Below are 12,812 nucleotides of genomic sequence, written 5' to 3' on the forward strand. Positions count from 1 at the left end.
ATGATATCCAGAGGACTTTTGTCCATTTATATATCTGCAAATGCTGTTTATGATTTGATTTTCTTGGCGCGACTATGGAGGCGTCCGAAGACGGCAAGTGGCATTGTACTCCCCAACGTAAGCTACGGCGTGACTCGATCTGAAAGATTAAGCGCAGTTTTAGATCAACAGAACAGCACCTGCATGACGTACTTTCACCAAAATATGAACCTGCCATTTCATGTATCTCTTCATCCTTGTTCTCATCTACTTCTTCTATACGTATCCACACGTGCTAAAGTACTGGTTCCGCCAACTGCTTTCCTTGAATAACCCATCTCTCCTCGATCTCGCTTCACCTCTTTTCTTTGCGACTTCAATCGAAATTGTGTCCGACGATGACTCCGCTCCGAGCTACGAGGCTCCGGCAGTTACCATCAATAACAACGGCATTGTCCCCGTCGCAGCCGATGTACAGAATCAGGATGAACACGACCCCACTTCACCAAAACATGGCTCAAAGAAGCGTGACTTCGTTGACCAACTCTCGCGACAGCCGAGTTTCTTGGAGCATTTGGCAGACTCGAGGGACTCACAGTTCCCCGTACAAGATAGAGGCGAGATAGAGAGATACTTTATATGTGGATCTCGGTGAAGACAAGTTGGCATCTCATAACGGGTACATAACTAGCACGGGCCCCGAGACATGACTCAACACTCCAAATGGCCAATCGTCATGCGACTTCAAGGAAGCATAATGCCTCAGATGATCCTACCGCTACTTCTTGTTGGTAGCTGGGCGACTCTTATCACCTGCATTTCTCATTTTTATCACAATCGTATGTAATTTCTCAGGAGCACGGAGCAGAGACTGACCCATACCCTATGGGGTGAAGTAGTTGGTATTAACAATATCTTGCTTACTATTCTTGGTTTCGTGGTGGGCTTGTTATTGTCGTTCCGCGGTTCCACTGCATACGAAAGGCAGGGCTATTTAACGTCTACTTGGTAGCCCAAATTGACTTGATTTAGATGAGCAGACGGACGCAAATACTGGGCTTCGCTAATTCAGACGTCATGCAGCTTATCCCGCATCATCTGGGTGCACTTCGGTGAGCGAGAGGGAGAAGAGGGAAAGGTGGATATACTGAGGAAGCGGTATGTAAAGCCCGTCTGGATGATCGATGGATGAATAACTACCGTGCATAGGTCTGCCATGGACCTTATCCTCGCTTTTGCCGTCGCTTTAAAACACAAACTTCGCTTCGAGCCCGATGTCGCATACGAGAATATGGCTGGCCTAATTGCCCATTTGGACACCTTTACCATTCAAGCCCATGACCGGAGTATCGTGCATCCCCCATCAAAGACGCCATGGAAGTCCGTCGGGGAGTATCAAGGGCTTTCATTTGCCAAGTCAAACCCACGAAAATTGATTAAGAGGTCGAAGAAACCACTGGGACATCTTCCCATTGAGATTTTAATTCATTTATCTGCCTATATCAAATCATGCGTGAGAAATGGCACACTCTCCCTGGCTCAGTACCAGGGCCAAGCAAGTAGGTGCAGCAAGGCCCTCTTTCTGGGAGTTACTGATCGATTCCCGCAGTGACAATGGTGTCCACACTAAATGAAATCCTGACGGGGACAGAGCGTGTGTTAGACACTCCATCACCGGCAGCATATAGTATCTCCACCTCGCAAATCTCTTGGATTTATGTGCTGCTGCTTCCATGTCAACTTTACAAATCCTTGCACTGGACGACCATTCCTGCTTCCATGGGTAAGCCAATTGTGATATAGCTCTGAAGTAGTGTCGCTTATGACTTCTATCTATAGTTGCGGCGTATATAATCCTTGGCCTGCTCACCATCGGCAGCGAGATCGAAAATCACTTTAGAGAGGACGTCAACGATCTCCCCCCCCCACCACATACTGTCGTCAGATTGCGAATGAGCTTGACATAATCACCGCCACTCCACCTCCTGATGTAGAGGACTTCAGGAGCCGCACAGAAAATCTCGTCTTGTTCTCCCTTAGCCAAGAGGGCTATCCCTCCTGGAAGGCGCGCAGCAAGGGGGACATCCGTGCTGCGCTTCGGGCTATGTCTGTTCTGAGCCCAAGCCGAGAACCCACTATAAGTGAATCGAATGTTTCCACACGAACGATGGGTTTCTCCAGGAATACCACAGAATCTGTTTGAATTGACCTGGGGGATTGTCACCAAGTTCTTTCTCCCCACACCAGAGATATAATAAATGGGGAGTCACTGAGGAAATATGCTTCAAAGTGTAGCCCGTGAGAATTTGATGTTCCACTTGCAATAAAAAGCTTGAGTTGTGTCATTTTGGCATATTACGACAATGCGACAATGCGCTCAAGACCCAGAATTGTCAGGAATTGGCTTATGATTTTTCAAATTGCGCAAATTATACATCCCTCCCCCTCTCTTCTTTGGTTTTTTCTCTCTTCAACAGGACTTTTCAGATGAGTCTGAGTGGGTTTGAAATAGTGTGCTATGTATAAACGTTATTGTGGTAAAACGTTGATGAGATAATATCAGGTGTATAACATAACGTTAACTTAGTGATCACTGATAGTTGACTATGCCGTAGAAATCACACAGGTGGTTTAGCAGTCTTGGATGACTCAAAAAACGAGGTAGCCCTTGTGCTCTCGATAGCCAGGACCAAATGCCCAGAATTATCTGTTCACACAGTAACCATACAAAGGAAAGGACCTTTGCGCTAGACTCGCGAATCCATCTTCGTGGTGGACTCGCTTATGTAATCCGCGTTCGCGATAGGGACGCGAATCGCGACAACCTTGAATCTTCAGATCTCGTCAGATCAGTCATGGCCAAGTCACAAGGGCCTTCGCATAAGCATCAGACATGACATCCCTGACTTTCACACTGGATCCGGATGCCATTGTTCGGTTCCATGATATCTTCGTATGCCTAGCCAAATTCAGTGATACCGTCGCCCTCGAGGCCGAGCCAGACCTTGTAAGCTCCCCTCGTTGACCTGCCGTCAAAAAGATCATTAATCCTGATCTCTGAAATCAGCTCCGATTGAGCGTCCTCAATTCTACCAAGACAGCCTTTGCCTCTTTCGTGTGTGACAGGGAAGAATTCTTCCAGAAGTACGAATTTAGCGTGAGCAGAAGCAATGGGTATTCGTTCCATGGCCAGGGCGGCGGCGATCGATTTTATTGTCAAATACTGCTTAAGGTATGGACATCACTGAGATACAGCTTTGGTTTTCTCTATTGCAGCGCGAATGTCTGCTAACCTTATTGTTCAGGCGCTGCTCTCTGTTTTCCGAGGGAAAGTTGATCGAGGCAAAGAAACGGCGATAGAAGCCTGTCATATAGAACTTCATGAAGACTACCACCAGACGGAATGCCGACTTAATATCAGGATGGACTGCGCCATGGGTGTGATCAGATCATATAAGCTTACTTATGAACCGGCTGCGATTCAGCATGCCATGTTTGATCCAAGCAAAACAACGAATAGTTGGTCTGCGGATCCTCGATATTTGAAGCAGATCGTCGATCACTTCAGTGCATCTGCAGAGCAGCTGGACCTGTATGGCGATGATGAACAGGCTGTGTTCACGAGCTTTACGAAGAGAATTGCAGATGGAGACGGTACGCTATCGCTCAAGACTCTGATCTCTGGAATTTTCTTCGTCTTGACATGTCTAATGCTGTGTATAGAAATTCTGAAAAATCCGATACACACCTCGGTTGCCGCCGCCAAGCTGGATTTTGAAGAATATTCCGTGGAGGACAACATGCACATCACTATTAATCTGAAAGATTTCAAAGCGGTAGTGATTCATGCTGAAACGGGAATGGCCATAATCACAGCACAATTTACCCGACCCTGTAAGCCAATGCAACTGGCCTATGCAATTCCAGGTATCAAAGCGGAGTTCACCCTTATGACTCGCGGTGAAGGAGACCCCGACGATGCACCGTCTTCATCACGAGCGACGATATCGCAGCTCTCGCGGCGGACACCCGCTCCTGTATCTACAGCTGCTCAGGCTTCGACAAGAGATGATTCACTCCGTGCTTCAGAGAATACACCGATGCCACCCCCTCCGCCACGGAATAGGCCTCTACGTCCACTTCATGGGTCTTCAACGCAGGACCGTCTTTCTCGCAACCCCCCTTCGCAAAGACCCTCGGCATTGGCAGCATCAGAGTCGATGGAGTTTGATAGCCTCTTTGTGTCACAAGATGATGATCAATGGGATGAAATGATCCCCAAGGAAGAGCCGCAGGATATTCTTGGGTGGGATGCAACTGGTCAGGTATGTTGAAGCGTCTATTTGATTGAGGGATTGTATAGCTGATGTAACGCAGACGCCACTCGAAGGAACTCTTCGTGATGCGGAGCCAGATTTCCCGAAGCCAAAACGACGACGAAATCAGACAGCAGAGGATGACATGGGCATCCCCCCAACGCAACGCATGTCGCAGGTAAGTTTTTTCATTCTATACTTGAGGGGGTGGTATGTCTAATGGCGCCTAGGTTCGCGGCATGGGTCTTTTTGACTAGAGTTTGTCATTGAATTTATTATGTCGACACCAACTCCACTCGGGTGCAAGCTCCAAGCTGTGATCATTCCACAATCACCCAACTTGTTGCACATCCAGCTCCAATCTCAACGACCCTCCCACCAGCAGTATGCGCAGCATCTGGTAGCGAAATCATTTGAAACGTGCCAGCCACATTGCCGTGGGGATCCGTATCCGGTCCACAATTTCCATGCTCGCCCCACCCAAAGGCGGCCACGGACCCATCCTGTAAGAGCGCAAGGACATGCTCACTGCCAACGGCAAGCCTGTTAATAGCAGGAAGACCAGGCGGTGGAAGTTGACCGCGATCATTGCGGCCCCAGGCAACAAGCGAATTCTCCTTTACAACGGCAGGGGATGAAGAACCTTCAGCTAGCGCAGCCACATGGACATAAATCCCATGCCAACTTGCCCCAATATCCTCAAATCCCCACAATGCAGCCCCACTCCAAACGCTAGTAGAAGGAGCACAAGAGGAATCCACACTAGCTTCTACGCCTTCTTCACCTCGTATCCGTACCCGTAAAGCATCAGAATCCTTCACATCCAAAACTCCCCACCGATTTCCCTTATCGCCGAGAACCAAAAACTCCCCCTTCTCCCGCCTTCCAATCACAACCGTAAACTCGCGGCCACACACAGCGCCCGTAGCAGGAAACGGAATTCCCGAGATTTGCATTGGCGACCATACAATCTTGGCCCCCTTGAGTTCCTCGCCCAACTGACCCTTCCGGGACCCGCCCCATCCGTAGACATCTCCGTTCGAGAGAATAGCAACTGAATGCCCCATCCCGCTTGCCAGCGCAGAGACTGTCGTGCCGAGCGGAGGGAAATTAGGTATCGACGTACCCGGTGTCACGGACGTGCCGTGCGTTAGGGTGTTATCGCCGAGGCCGAGTTCACCTTTCAGAGCCGATCCCTGGACAAAGACTTTATCATTGTAGATAGTGTGATCATCATGATTACCGGGGGTGTTGATCCGTGTTGATACACTGGCGATAAGGATAGACGCCTCCCATGTCGCGGAAACGGATTTAAAGGTGTCAACGGTACATCCAGTTGTGGAATCCGTGAGAATCACACGCTGAAATTTTAAAATGTTGCTCACTTCACTTTGAAGTCTCGTTGTATCGTCTTTTGCTTGGTCGTTTGAGAGGTCGATGTGTGTATCTGGTCCGCAGCGTCCATCCAAATTGTACCCCGCCGCATAGACATGACCCTGTCGCGTTAAGAGGAGTGTATGGTTTCCTCCAGCGACGATCTGAACGATTTTGTCTTTCGCATGGCTCACTGGGTTTTGGCCTTGATTCTCAGCGGATGCTGCAAAGGGTGCTGTGAAGAGGCATTGTGTTGGGGTAGACACGTCTTCTGTGTGGCCAAGACCTAATTGTCCGGACCCATTGGAGCCGAAAGCAAAGAGATTCATCTGCGTGCTGATCTTTTTGCCCTTTCAATTTCCACCTTCTATGTGTTTGTTCAGCCTATTTGCAATTAGCGTCGTATCAAGCCGGGGACGATGCTTCATATCGCATTTTACGCTTCAATGGCCATTCCAGTTTGAGATCCACTTCTTGCCGCCTTAGTGATTACATAACAGTAGGAGCGGCACTCATCTAGTTAACTACAGTAGGCATCCAACTCATGCATCAGCAGGCTTGACCACAACTTGTAAGTCTCTGCAAAAGATACTCTGTCCCAGTGATTTCATTCGGGAGCGTGAGATCGGCTGACAAGCTAGTAGTGAGCTTAAGTCAGGTATATTCGCTTTCTTTTTTGCCGCGATCGAGCGGGCTGACCACATCCCACACTTGAGTTCTAGATTGCGGATTTTTACAAAATCAAGGGTTGAGAATTCGAGACTAGATTCCAATCAATGGAATCCATGATCATTCAAGCCGAAGCTGGGTATGTGAAGGTATCAACATCTAATTATAAAACAGGCGCCAAATCAATGCAAGTCATGCAATGTCCAAAGCAGGCGGTGAGCCGCTTGATTCAATGTAAACAACCCAAGAACACTTTTCCTAACGTCCCAAAATAAAACAAACAAGCCTGCCAAAAATGTATGGAATATGTACTGGAAGATCTCATTTGATCATCCTATGAGTGTTTCTCACTCGACGAAAATGTATGTGACTCGCTCGAGAGCGTGCGCTGCTCGCTAGTATATGTATGCCCGTTGGCACTGGATGATGTGTTTTGTGCCTCGGAAGTGGCAGGCACGTTTGCGGGGTTATCGTGTCGCTCGGCATTGGTGTAAGCATCTTCGTCCACCTCAGCAGCGGGCGGCAAAGTGAAGTCATCTTTCCGGTTGGAAGATCCAGGCTTCTCCAGGGGACTCATGCCCTTGAACATAGGGCTAGTACGGTGGAAGTAGGTGTGGACATGGCCCTCGAGCAGCGAGTCATCAGTGTCCTCGACGCTGTCATCACCGACTTCCTTCTCAGCGTACTTCGAGGCCATGGCAGCCTCCCACTCAAGGCGGTACTCCTCAACCTTATGCTGGTAATCCTGCTCGGCATCGTAGTTGCGGTCGAGGCGCAGGACAAAGCGCTCATACCAGGAAAGGTGCTTGGGGTGGACGGCAGGGCCATGGTATTCTTGCTCTCGACCCTCCCGGAGATACTGCCAGCGACGCTCCTGTTCCTTGAGATCCAGACCAGTGGTATCCGGCAGGAAGGCCAAAGTCAGAACAACACCCGCCAAACCGAACCAAGGGACGACCAGGAATTTTGTTTGGTCAGAGATGTAGTTGTAGAGAACGGCTGCCAGGAGAGCACCGGATTTACCAGCCGCAGCAGACAGACCGTGAGCAGTAGCACGGATGGGTGTGGGGTATACCTCAGCAGCAACCAGGAAGGTCACGCTGTTCGGGCCAAACTGGTTGAAGAACGAGCTGAGGAAATACATGGCCTGGAATTCCTTGATGTGTTCGGGGGAGGTGTAGTACTCATAATGGAAAGCGGGCACCACAAACAAAACAAAACACATCAAGAAACCGAACGTCTGCATCCACTTGCGACCGTATAGCTTATTGTCGATGACAAAGGAAGCACAGTAGTAGCCAACGAGGGAGACACCCACATTGACCAAGCTCCACAACCAAGTGGGCATTATTGAGTCACTGGATGGACTGATCACAGAGATGAATTCACTCTGGAACAGCTTGTTGCCGTAGAAAAATACGTCGTTACAGAACCAGGCACCAGCAGTCGCAATCAGACGGGGACCGAAGTACTTGAAAGTAAGGCGCAGAGAGTCGACGTCGTAACCAGTGACCGAGGACTTCTTCTTTGCGGAGGTCAATTGCTTACTCGCCGCCTTCATGTGGTAGGCACGGTAGTAGACAAGCCACAGGGTCCCAACGGCCGGGAGGGCGAAGGAGATACGGTATGTCCATTGGGTCGAAACAGCAGAGTAGGGGTTGTTGCCGCTGCCGTGGTGGAAAATCAACAGCAGGAGAATAAGCAAGGCCTGGTTGAAGAATTGACCCCAGCCCTGCATCAGAAAAGCGCTGGTAACCTTGCGGCCTCGGTGGAGGCGATCTTCCTTGGTCGAGATCTTGCCAGAGCCTACTGCGTTCTCCATACCACTGGTAGCAGTCATCGGGTATTCGCCGCCTAGTGATTTGTTAGTTCCACCAATACTGCCAAGTGGCGAATGCTGAGAGCCAACTTACCAACTCCAATACTGTAGAAGAACAACGACCAGGCATAGCAGATCACCCAACCATTCATGGTTGTGCCCCACGCAGCCGTAAGCATGATCAGACCGAGAAACATGATAGAGGCATCCTGAATCAAACCCCACCGACGTCCCAACCTGTATCCTTGTTAGTCTTCTTTGTTTCTCTCGCTGCCCTCGGTTGGAGACATACCAATCACCGATGATTCCGACCAAAATCTGGCCAACAATGATACCAATGATTTCCAAATATTCGACCGCGTTGAGCCACTGCTGATTGCACGTAGTGGCGGTATCCCAACATTCGGGGAATGTCTTCTCGAACAACGGCTTGATGTTGCCGATGGAGAACAGCACATAACCCTCCAGACCAAGACCCGCACCAGGCAGGACCATATTGCGGAAGTAATATGAGAATGGCGAAAGGGGATCAACCTTGATCATTTCCCAAATGCTGGCAAGTTCTCGCCTGGTCTCAGCAGCATCGTAGGAGCCGACAAACTTGATCTTTTGACCAAGTGGCAAATCAGCCCAGTATGTTCCATCCTTTGTATAGCTATCGTCCGGACGAATCAATTCGTCAAAAGCACCCCTCTCATGAGTATCCATATCCTCCAACGGGTTGTGGGTGCCGGTCATGTCGGGCCCATGAGGGGCCCGTAATCCAAAGTCGGCCATGGCGAATTGTGAAGCTCGATGGGCACGAAGGATTGGCTGTGGACAATAGTCCAAAACCGAAGAATGTTCGAGGGAGGGGGAGGGGATGTGAGGAAGCAGGTGGTTTGACCACAAAAAAAAATTCGGGGTGACCGAGCCAAATCCGGCGTGGATTTCAAGATCTTATATTTTTTGTGAAAAAAGGTAACGGGATTCACGGAAGAGACTGGGCCCCGCTCCAGTCAGCCTTAATGGTAAAGTGGCAAGCTCCACCCATTCTCGCAGCTTCGGTTTTTCGACCAAAACCAAGAAAAACCAAGAAAACCGCCCTCCGAGACTTCTTTAACTGCGGTTCGCACTCGAACGAAAACAGAAGGTGCAAGTGGATCCTGATGGAGCAAAGTGAGGAATCTCAACCAATGATCGCCGCACGTGGTGGCAGAATCGCTCAATCTCTGCGCCCAGAGACTCCACCGCCTGCGATACTGGGAACCAGGATCGGCGAAGTGGGGAACACTGTAGCTCTGACTCCCGACTCCATCGTAACTTGCGATTAGCCCCAGACCGACAAAACTGCTCGCGTGAGGTCTTGTCAGGATCAGTTCAGTCACAACGCTGTTCGTATCCGACCAACAACAAGCGATCATCCACCAGATCAGCTCGTATCTGTTGACCTCGATGACGAACCTTCTCTCACAGTCCGGGGAACCCTCGATTTCATGCATTTGGGCGATGCAATGACAGCTCGCGTGTGCACACGTGCGCACTTTCCTCTCTGTTACTAGTGCGGATCACCCGGAGTTGCATCACTCTGCCTAGTGGTTAGGTGCATTGATGGATCCCCGTCCTTGCATGGCCTGTCGGACCCTCGAGAGATCTGACGTCGCTGGTTGGCTTTTTTTAACTCCACGCTAGCATCTGGGGGAAAGGTGCCCCATCGGCCAGTCATATCCCCGGATGCGCGCACATGGTACCCTTAGCGCCGGACTCCGTTGTGGTGCCCCTCCTATCTAACGTGTTTTCTCCAATAGCCCAAGAAATTCCCTGCAATCTCGGCCTCTTGGCCCGACTCTGCGCGTCGCATGGGGCGGCTTCCCCTGTGGATGTGCTCTCTGTCAAGTCAATCTTCCGCGCTTGTAATTGCTGCGCTCGATGGCTCCACTGACCCGTTAGATTTCCATGAAAGACTGCGGGACCGCACAATGAGTACATAACTGTGTGCTCGCGTGATATCTTTGCCATTACCCTCACTCACTGCAATGAAAATTGGAGCCCAATGAGCTGTCTTCCAAGGCGCTATCCCATTTAGCATATAGAGCTTTGTGGCTTTTGTTTTTTGTTTTTTGATTTCTTTTTTATCTTCTATCTTTTATTTTTTATTTTTTCGATTGTTGGACACGTTCATCTCAGCCTAGCTATAACTATTGGGAGCCTAGCTCACCTCGTGTTGCGCCCGAGAAGGCAACTACCATGAATCCACCAGAGGCTGACGCAGGTCTGGGTATTAGACTTTGTTTACTTGAATACCAGGGGTCTGCACCGGGAGCTAGGCGATCGTCGAGCAGCTTGCACGTGCCCAACCAATAAGATTTAACGAGAATGACATGTACCTTCTCTGCGCCCCAGGGGATACCGATCCAACCGAGCCGCAGGAACCGCCACCCGCTGTACACGATCACGCCTCTGAGGCCCGACCGATTTCTAGAAGGTTTCCTTGCTGGGGAAAGTGCTTACCATGTCGTCTTTGATTGCCGAAAAGCCCGGCAGGCCATCAGTTTCGCGCTCCCTTGAACCCGATGATGAGTACATACTGTACACTATGGGCCGGGCCCACTCAAATCATTTCCAAACACACGTCACACAGCCTCCCTGGCCTAATGCATATCCCTTTTGGAGACACAGCGTCGGGCTGTTGAAGACGCGAAGATCGGCAACTAACGATATTGACCGGAATTTGCAATTAAGGCCCCCTTGTTCTAGCTGACGATTTCGGAAAAGCGGCACGTCTTCTCGTGCTCTTCCCTTCTTTTGCCCCTGACTCTACCATACATTTGGATGATCGAAAATGAGGATGCCGATCGAGATAATACTATGGTTCAGCCAGGGAATTCGTGCCCGACAGCGGAGAGAAATAAACCCGTAAACGTGACCAGCCCTGCTCCCCGGGCCCCGTTATCAAACTGGGTGTGAGGACTCTGTAAAACAATAGAACAAATGAATAATATTACCCATTTCTTCTACATGCAGCAAATTCAGCGGAGATCTAGAACTCCACCCAACACTGCTACCTACCTTACGCGTGAATGATATCGGCCCATGTCGCCGTTACATTCCAGCTTTCTCCGTCATCCACACCCTGGTTCCACAGCCCCGCGCTTCTTATTCACGAATACAATGGCTTCCATTTTTCATGTGGGCGAAATAAAGGCCAATGAGTGGCTCAGCAGTTCATTAGGTTTCGTCAGATTTCGTCAATTCCATGCATGGACTTCATGGTCAAGGTTACACATCGTGCTAACAACGACCAAATGAAATGGATTGATTGCAAGGATGCCGGAAAACCCTCGGAAGCACCATCACTGGCCTTCAAAGACTATATTAGAATCGCAGATACCTCCGGTAAAGAAGTCGTGAACAGTCATGATCCAATGACACCAAAGAAAAGTAGCCATGGCCAAGCACAGGCACCGTTGATATTCCGACATTCGATTGGTTGATCGTCACCACTGACCCGTTCCAATGGGAACTTTCATGCCTGAGAAACCAGTCAAAAGTCCATGACATGGCCTCCTGCGCCACCACCGGGCTTTCCGCCATCTGGACACGAGATGAGTTTTAATGCTCGTAAAAGCGGCGGCCAGGTCCCCTCTTAAGAGTCAAAGACGTCAACTGGTGCGCTGAATCACCATATTTCCCGATGGTGTGATGCCGCTTGAAACATGTGGATTGCAGTAGACTAGCTAGCATGAGAAATTGTCTAACAGGGTTGGCACTTGAAGTCAAAGAGGGTGAGAAACAAAAGGAAAATATAAAAAAATTGGAAATTCAATGTCATAGTCTATGAAAATGCCGGGATCGTTCGAATCATTCATTTCGCCACAAGCCAATCTTGGGAATACTACCTACCCAACAGACTTGAGATTATGGCTACACCCAGATTCAAACACCATCATCGAGATCATGTCCCATCCGAGATATGTGTGATCATGATTCACTCCGCCATACAATCCAGCATACTTCGCATGCAGATCCCCAAAGAAGGAATTGTCATCAATGACAAAGCAATTAGATCTAAGTCATCTGATGATCTTCCAATGTTCTCGAGGATGTAAGACTGTCTCGACTGAGCGATCTGGCTCTTTCAATCAATGAGGGGGCATCCCCTGGTTTCCTTGCACGGGTCGGAATTGATAACTGGACGACAGGTGGAGTCATCAAAGAAATTATGTTGAATTAGGTTGCTGAAGGCCTGGATGTCAATCGCGACGGTTCATGGACATTTTGGACAAATATAGTATCAATAAACGTAGAACGGTCAATAAGTACGAGAAAGGCAAGATTGAGTCCGCAAAAGGTGGCACCGTAGTACATGAAAGTAGTATATTGTGTATAGCCTCATTCCATACCCACAAAGGAAATTCCCTTTCACCATCGCTTCCATCCTATGACTGTATGCCCGCCTGGGAATAGAATTACCTGGGCTTTGTCTAGAAATAAGAGTCATAAAATGTTGAGCTCAGGGAAAATCCCTACTGTAGGGGTGTCATATACCTGCGTCTATATTGACGTCCAGCTGGTCCCGTGGGCTTGCTGCGTGATCATTGGCAGGTATTCCTGTCCATACACATGGCAGTCTGGAGGCTAGCCCTACAGTTAACGCATATCAATTGTTAATTAGA

The 12,812-nt window shown here is 49.3% G+C and overlaps 4 protein-coding genes across 4 annotated transcripts; 2 read left to right on the forward strand and 2 right to left on the reverse strand.

Annotated features, from left to right (window-relative positions):
- Positions 1 to 220: 220 nt before the first annotated feature.
- On the forward strand, positions 221 to 1,946 carry N7484_008285 (uncharacterized protein; the record flags this gene model as incomplete). Its single annotated transcript, XM_057118672.1, has 5 exons — positions 221 to 630; positions 1,063 to 1,137; positions 1,189 to 1,538; positions 1,589 to 1,762; positions 1,819 to 1,946. 5 exons carry the CDS (start codon positions 221 to 223, stop codon positions 1,944 to 1,946), a joined length of 1,137 nt encoding a protein of 378 aa, XP_056968227.1.
- Positions 1,947 to 2,872: 926 nt separating this feature from the next.
- On the forward strand, positions 2,873 to 4,552 carry N7484_008286 (uncharacterized protein; the record flags this gene model as incomplete). The annotated part of the gene is made up of 6 exons (XM_057118673.1): positions 2,873 to 2,986; positions 3,047 to 3,211; positions 3,285 to 3,633; positions 3,703 to 4,304; positions 4,357 to 4,473; positions 4,526 to 4,552. 6 exons carry the CDS (start codon positions 2,873 to 2,875, stop codon positions 4,550 to 4,552), a joined length of 1,374 nt encoding a protein of 457 aa, XP_056968228.1.
- A 63-nt stretch (positions 4,553 to 4,615) lies between these two features.
- N7484_008287 (RCC1 domain-containing protein) lies at positions 4,616 to 5,998 on the reverse strand (the record flags this gene model as incomplete). Its single annotated transcript, XM_057118674.1, has 1 exon — positions 4,616 to 5,998. One exon carries the CDS (start codon positions 5,996 to 5,998, stop codon positions 4,616 to 4,618), a length of 1,383 nt encoding a protein of 460 aa, XP_056968229.1.
- A 674-nt stretch (positions 5,999 to 6,672) lies between these two features.
- Positions 6,673 to 8,934, reverse strand: N7484_008288 (putative MFS phosphate transporter; the record flags this gene model as incomplete). Its single annotated transcript, XM_057118675.1, has 3 exons — positions 6,673 to 8,192; positions 8,252 to 8,394; positions 8,450 to 8,934. The coding sequence occupies 3 exons, from the start codon at positions 8,932 to 8,934 to the stop codon at positions 6,673 to 6,675; spliced, it is 2,148 nt and encodes a 715-aa protein (XP_056968230.1).
- Positions 8,935 to 12,812: the final 3,878 nt, after the last annotated feature.

The sequence above is a fragment of the Penicillium longicatenatum genome, assembly GCF_028827895.1.
Source record: "Penicillium longicatenatum strain IBT 33135 chromosome Unknown contig_6_segment0_segment0, whole genome shotgun sequence".
In the NCBI taxonomy this organism is placed as follows: Eukaryota; Fungi; Ascomycota; class Eurotiomycetes; order Eurotiales; family Aspergillaceae; genus Penicillium; species Penicillium longicatenatum.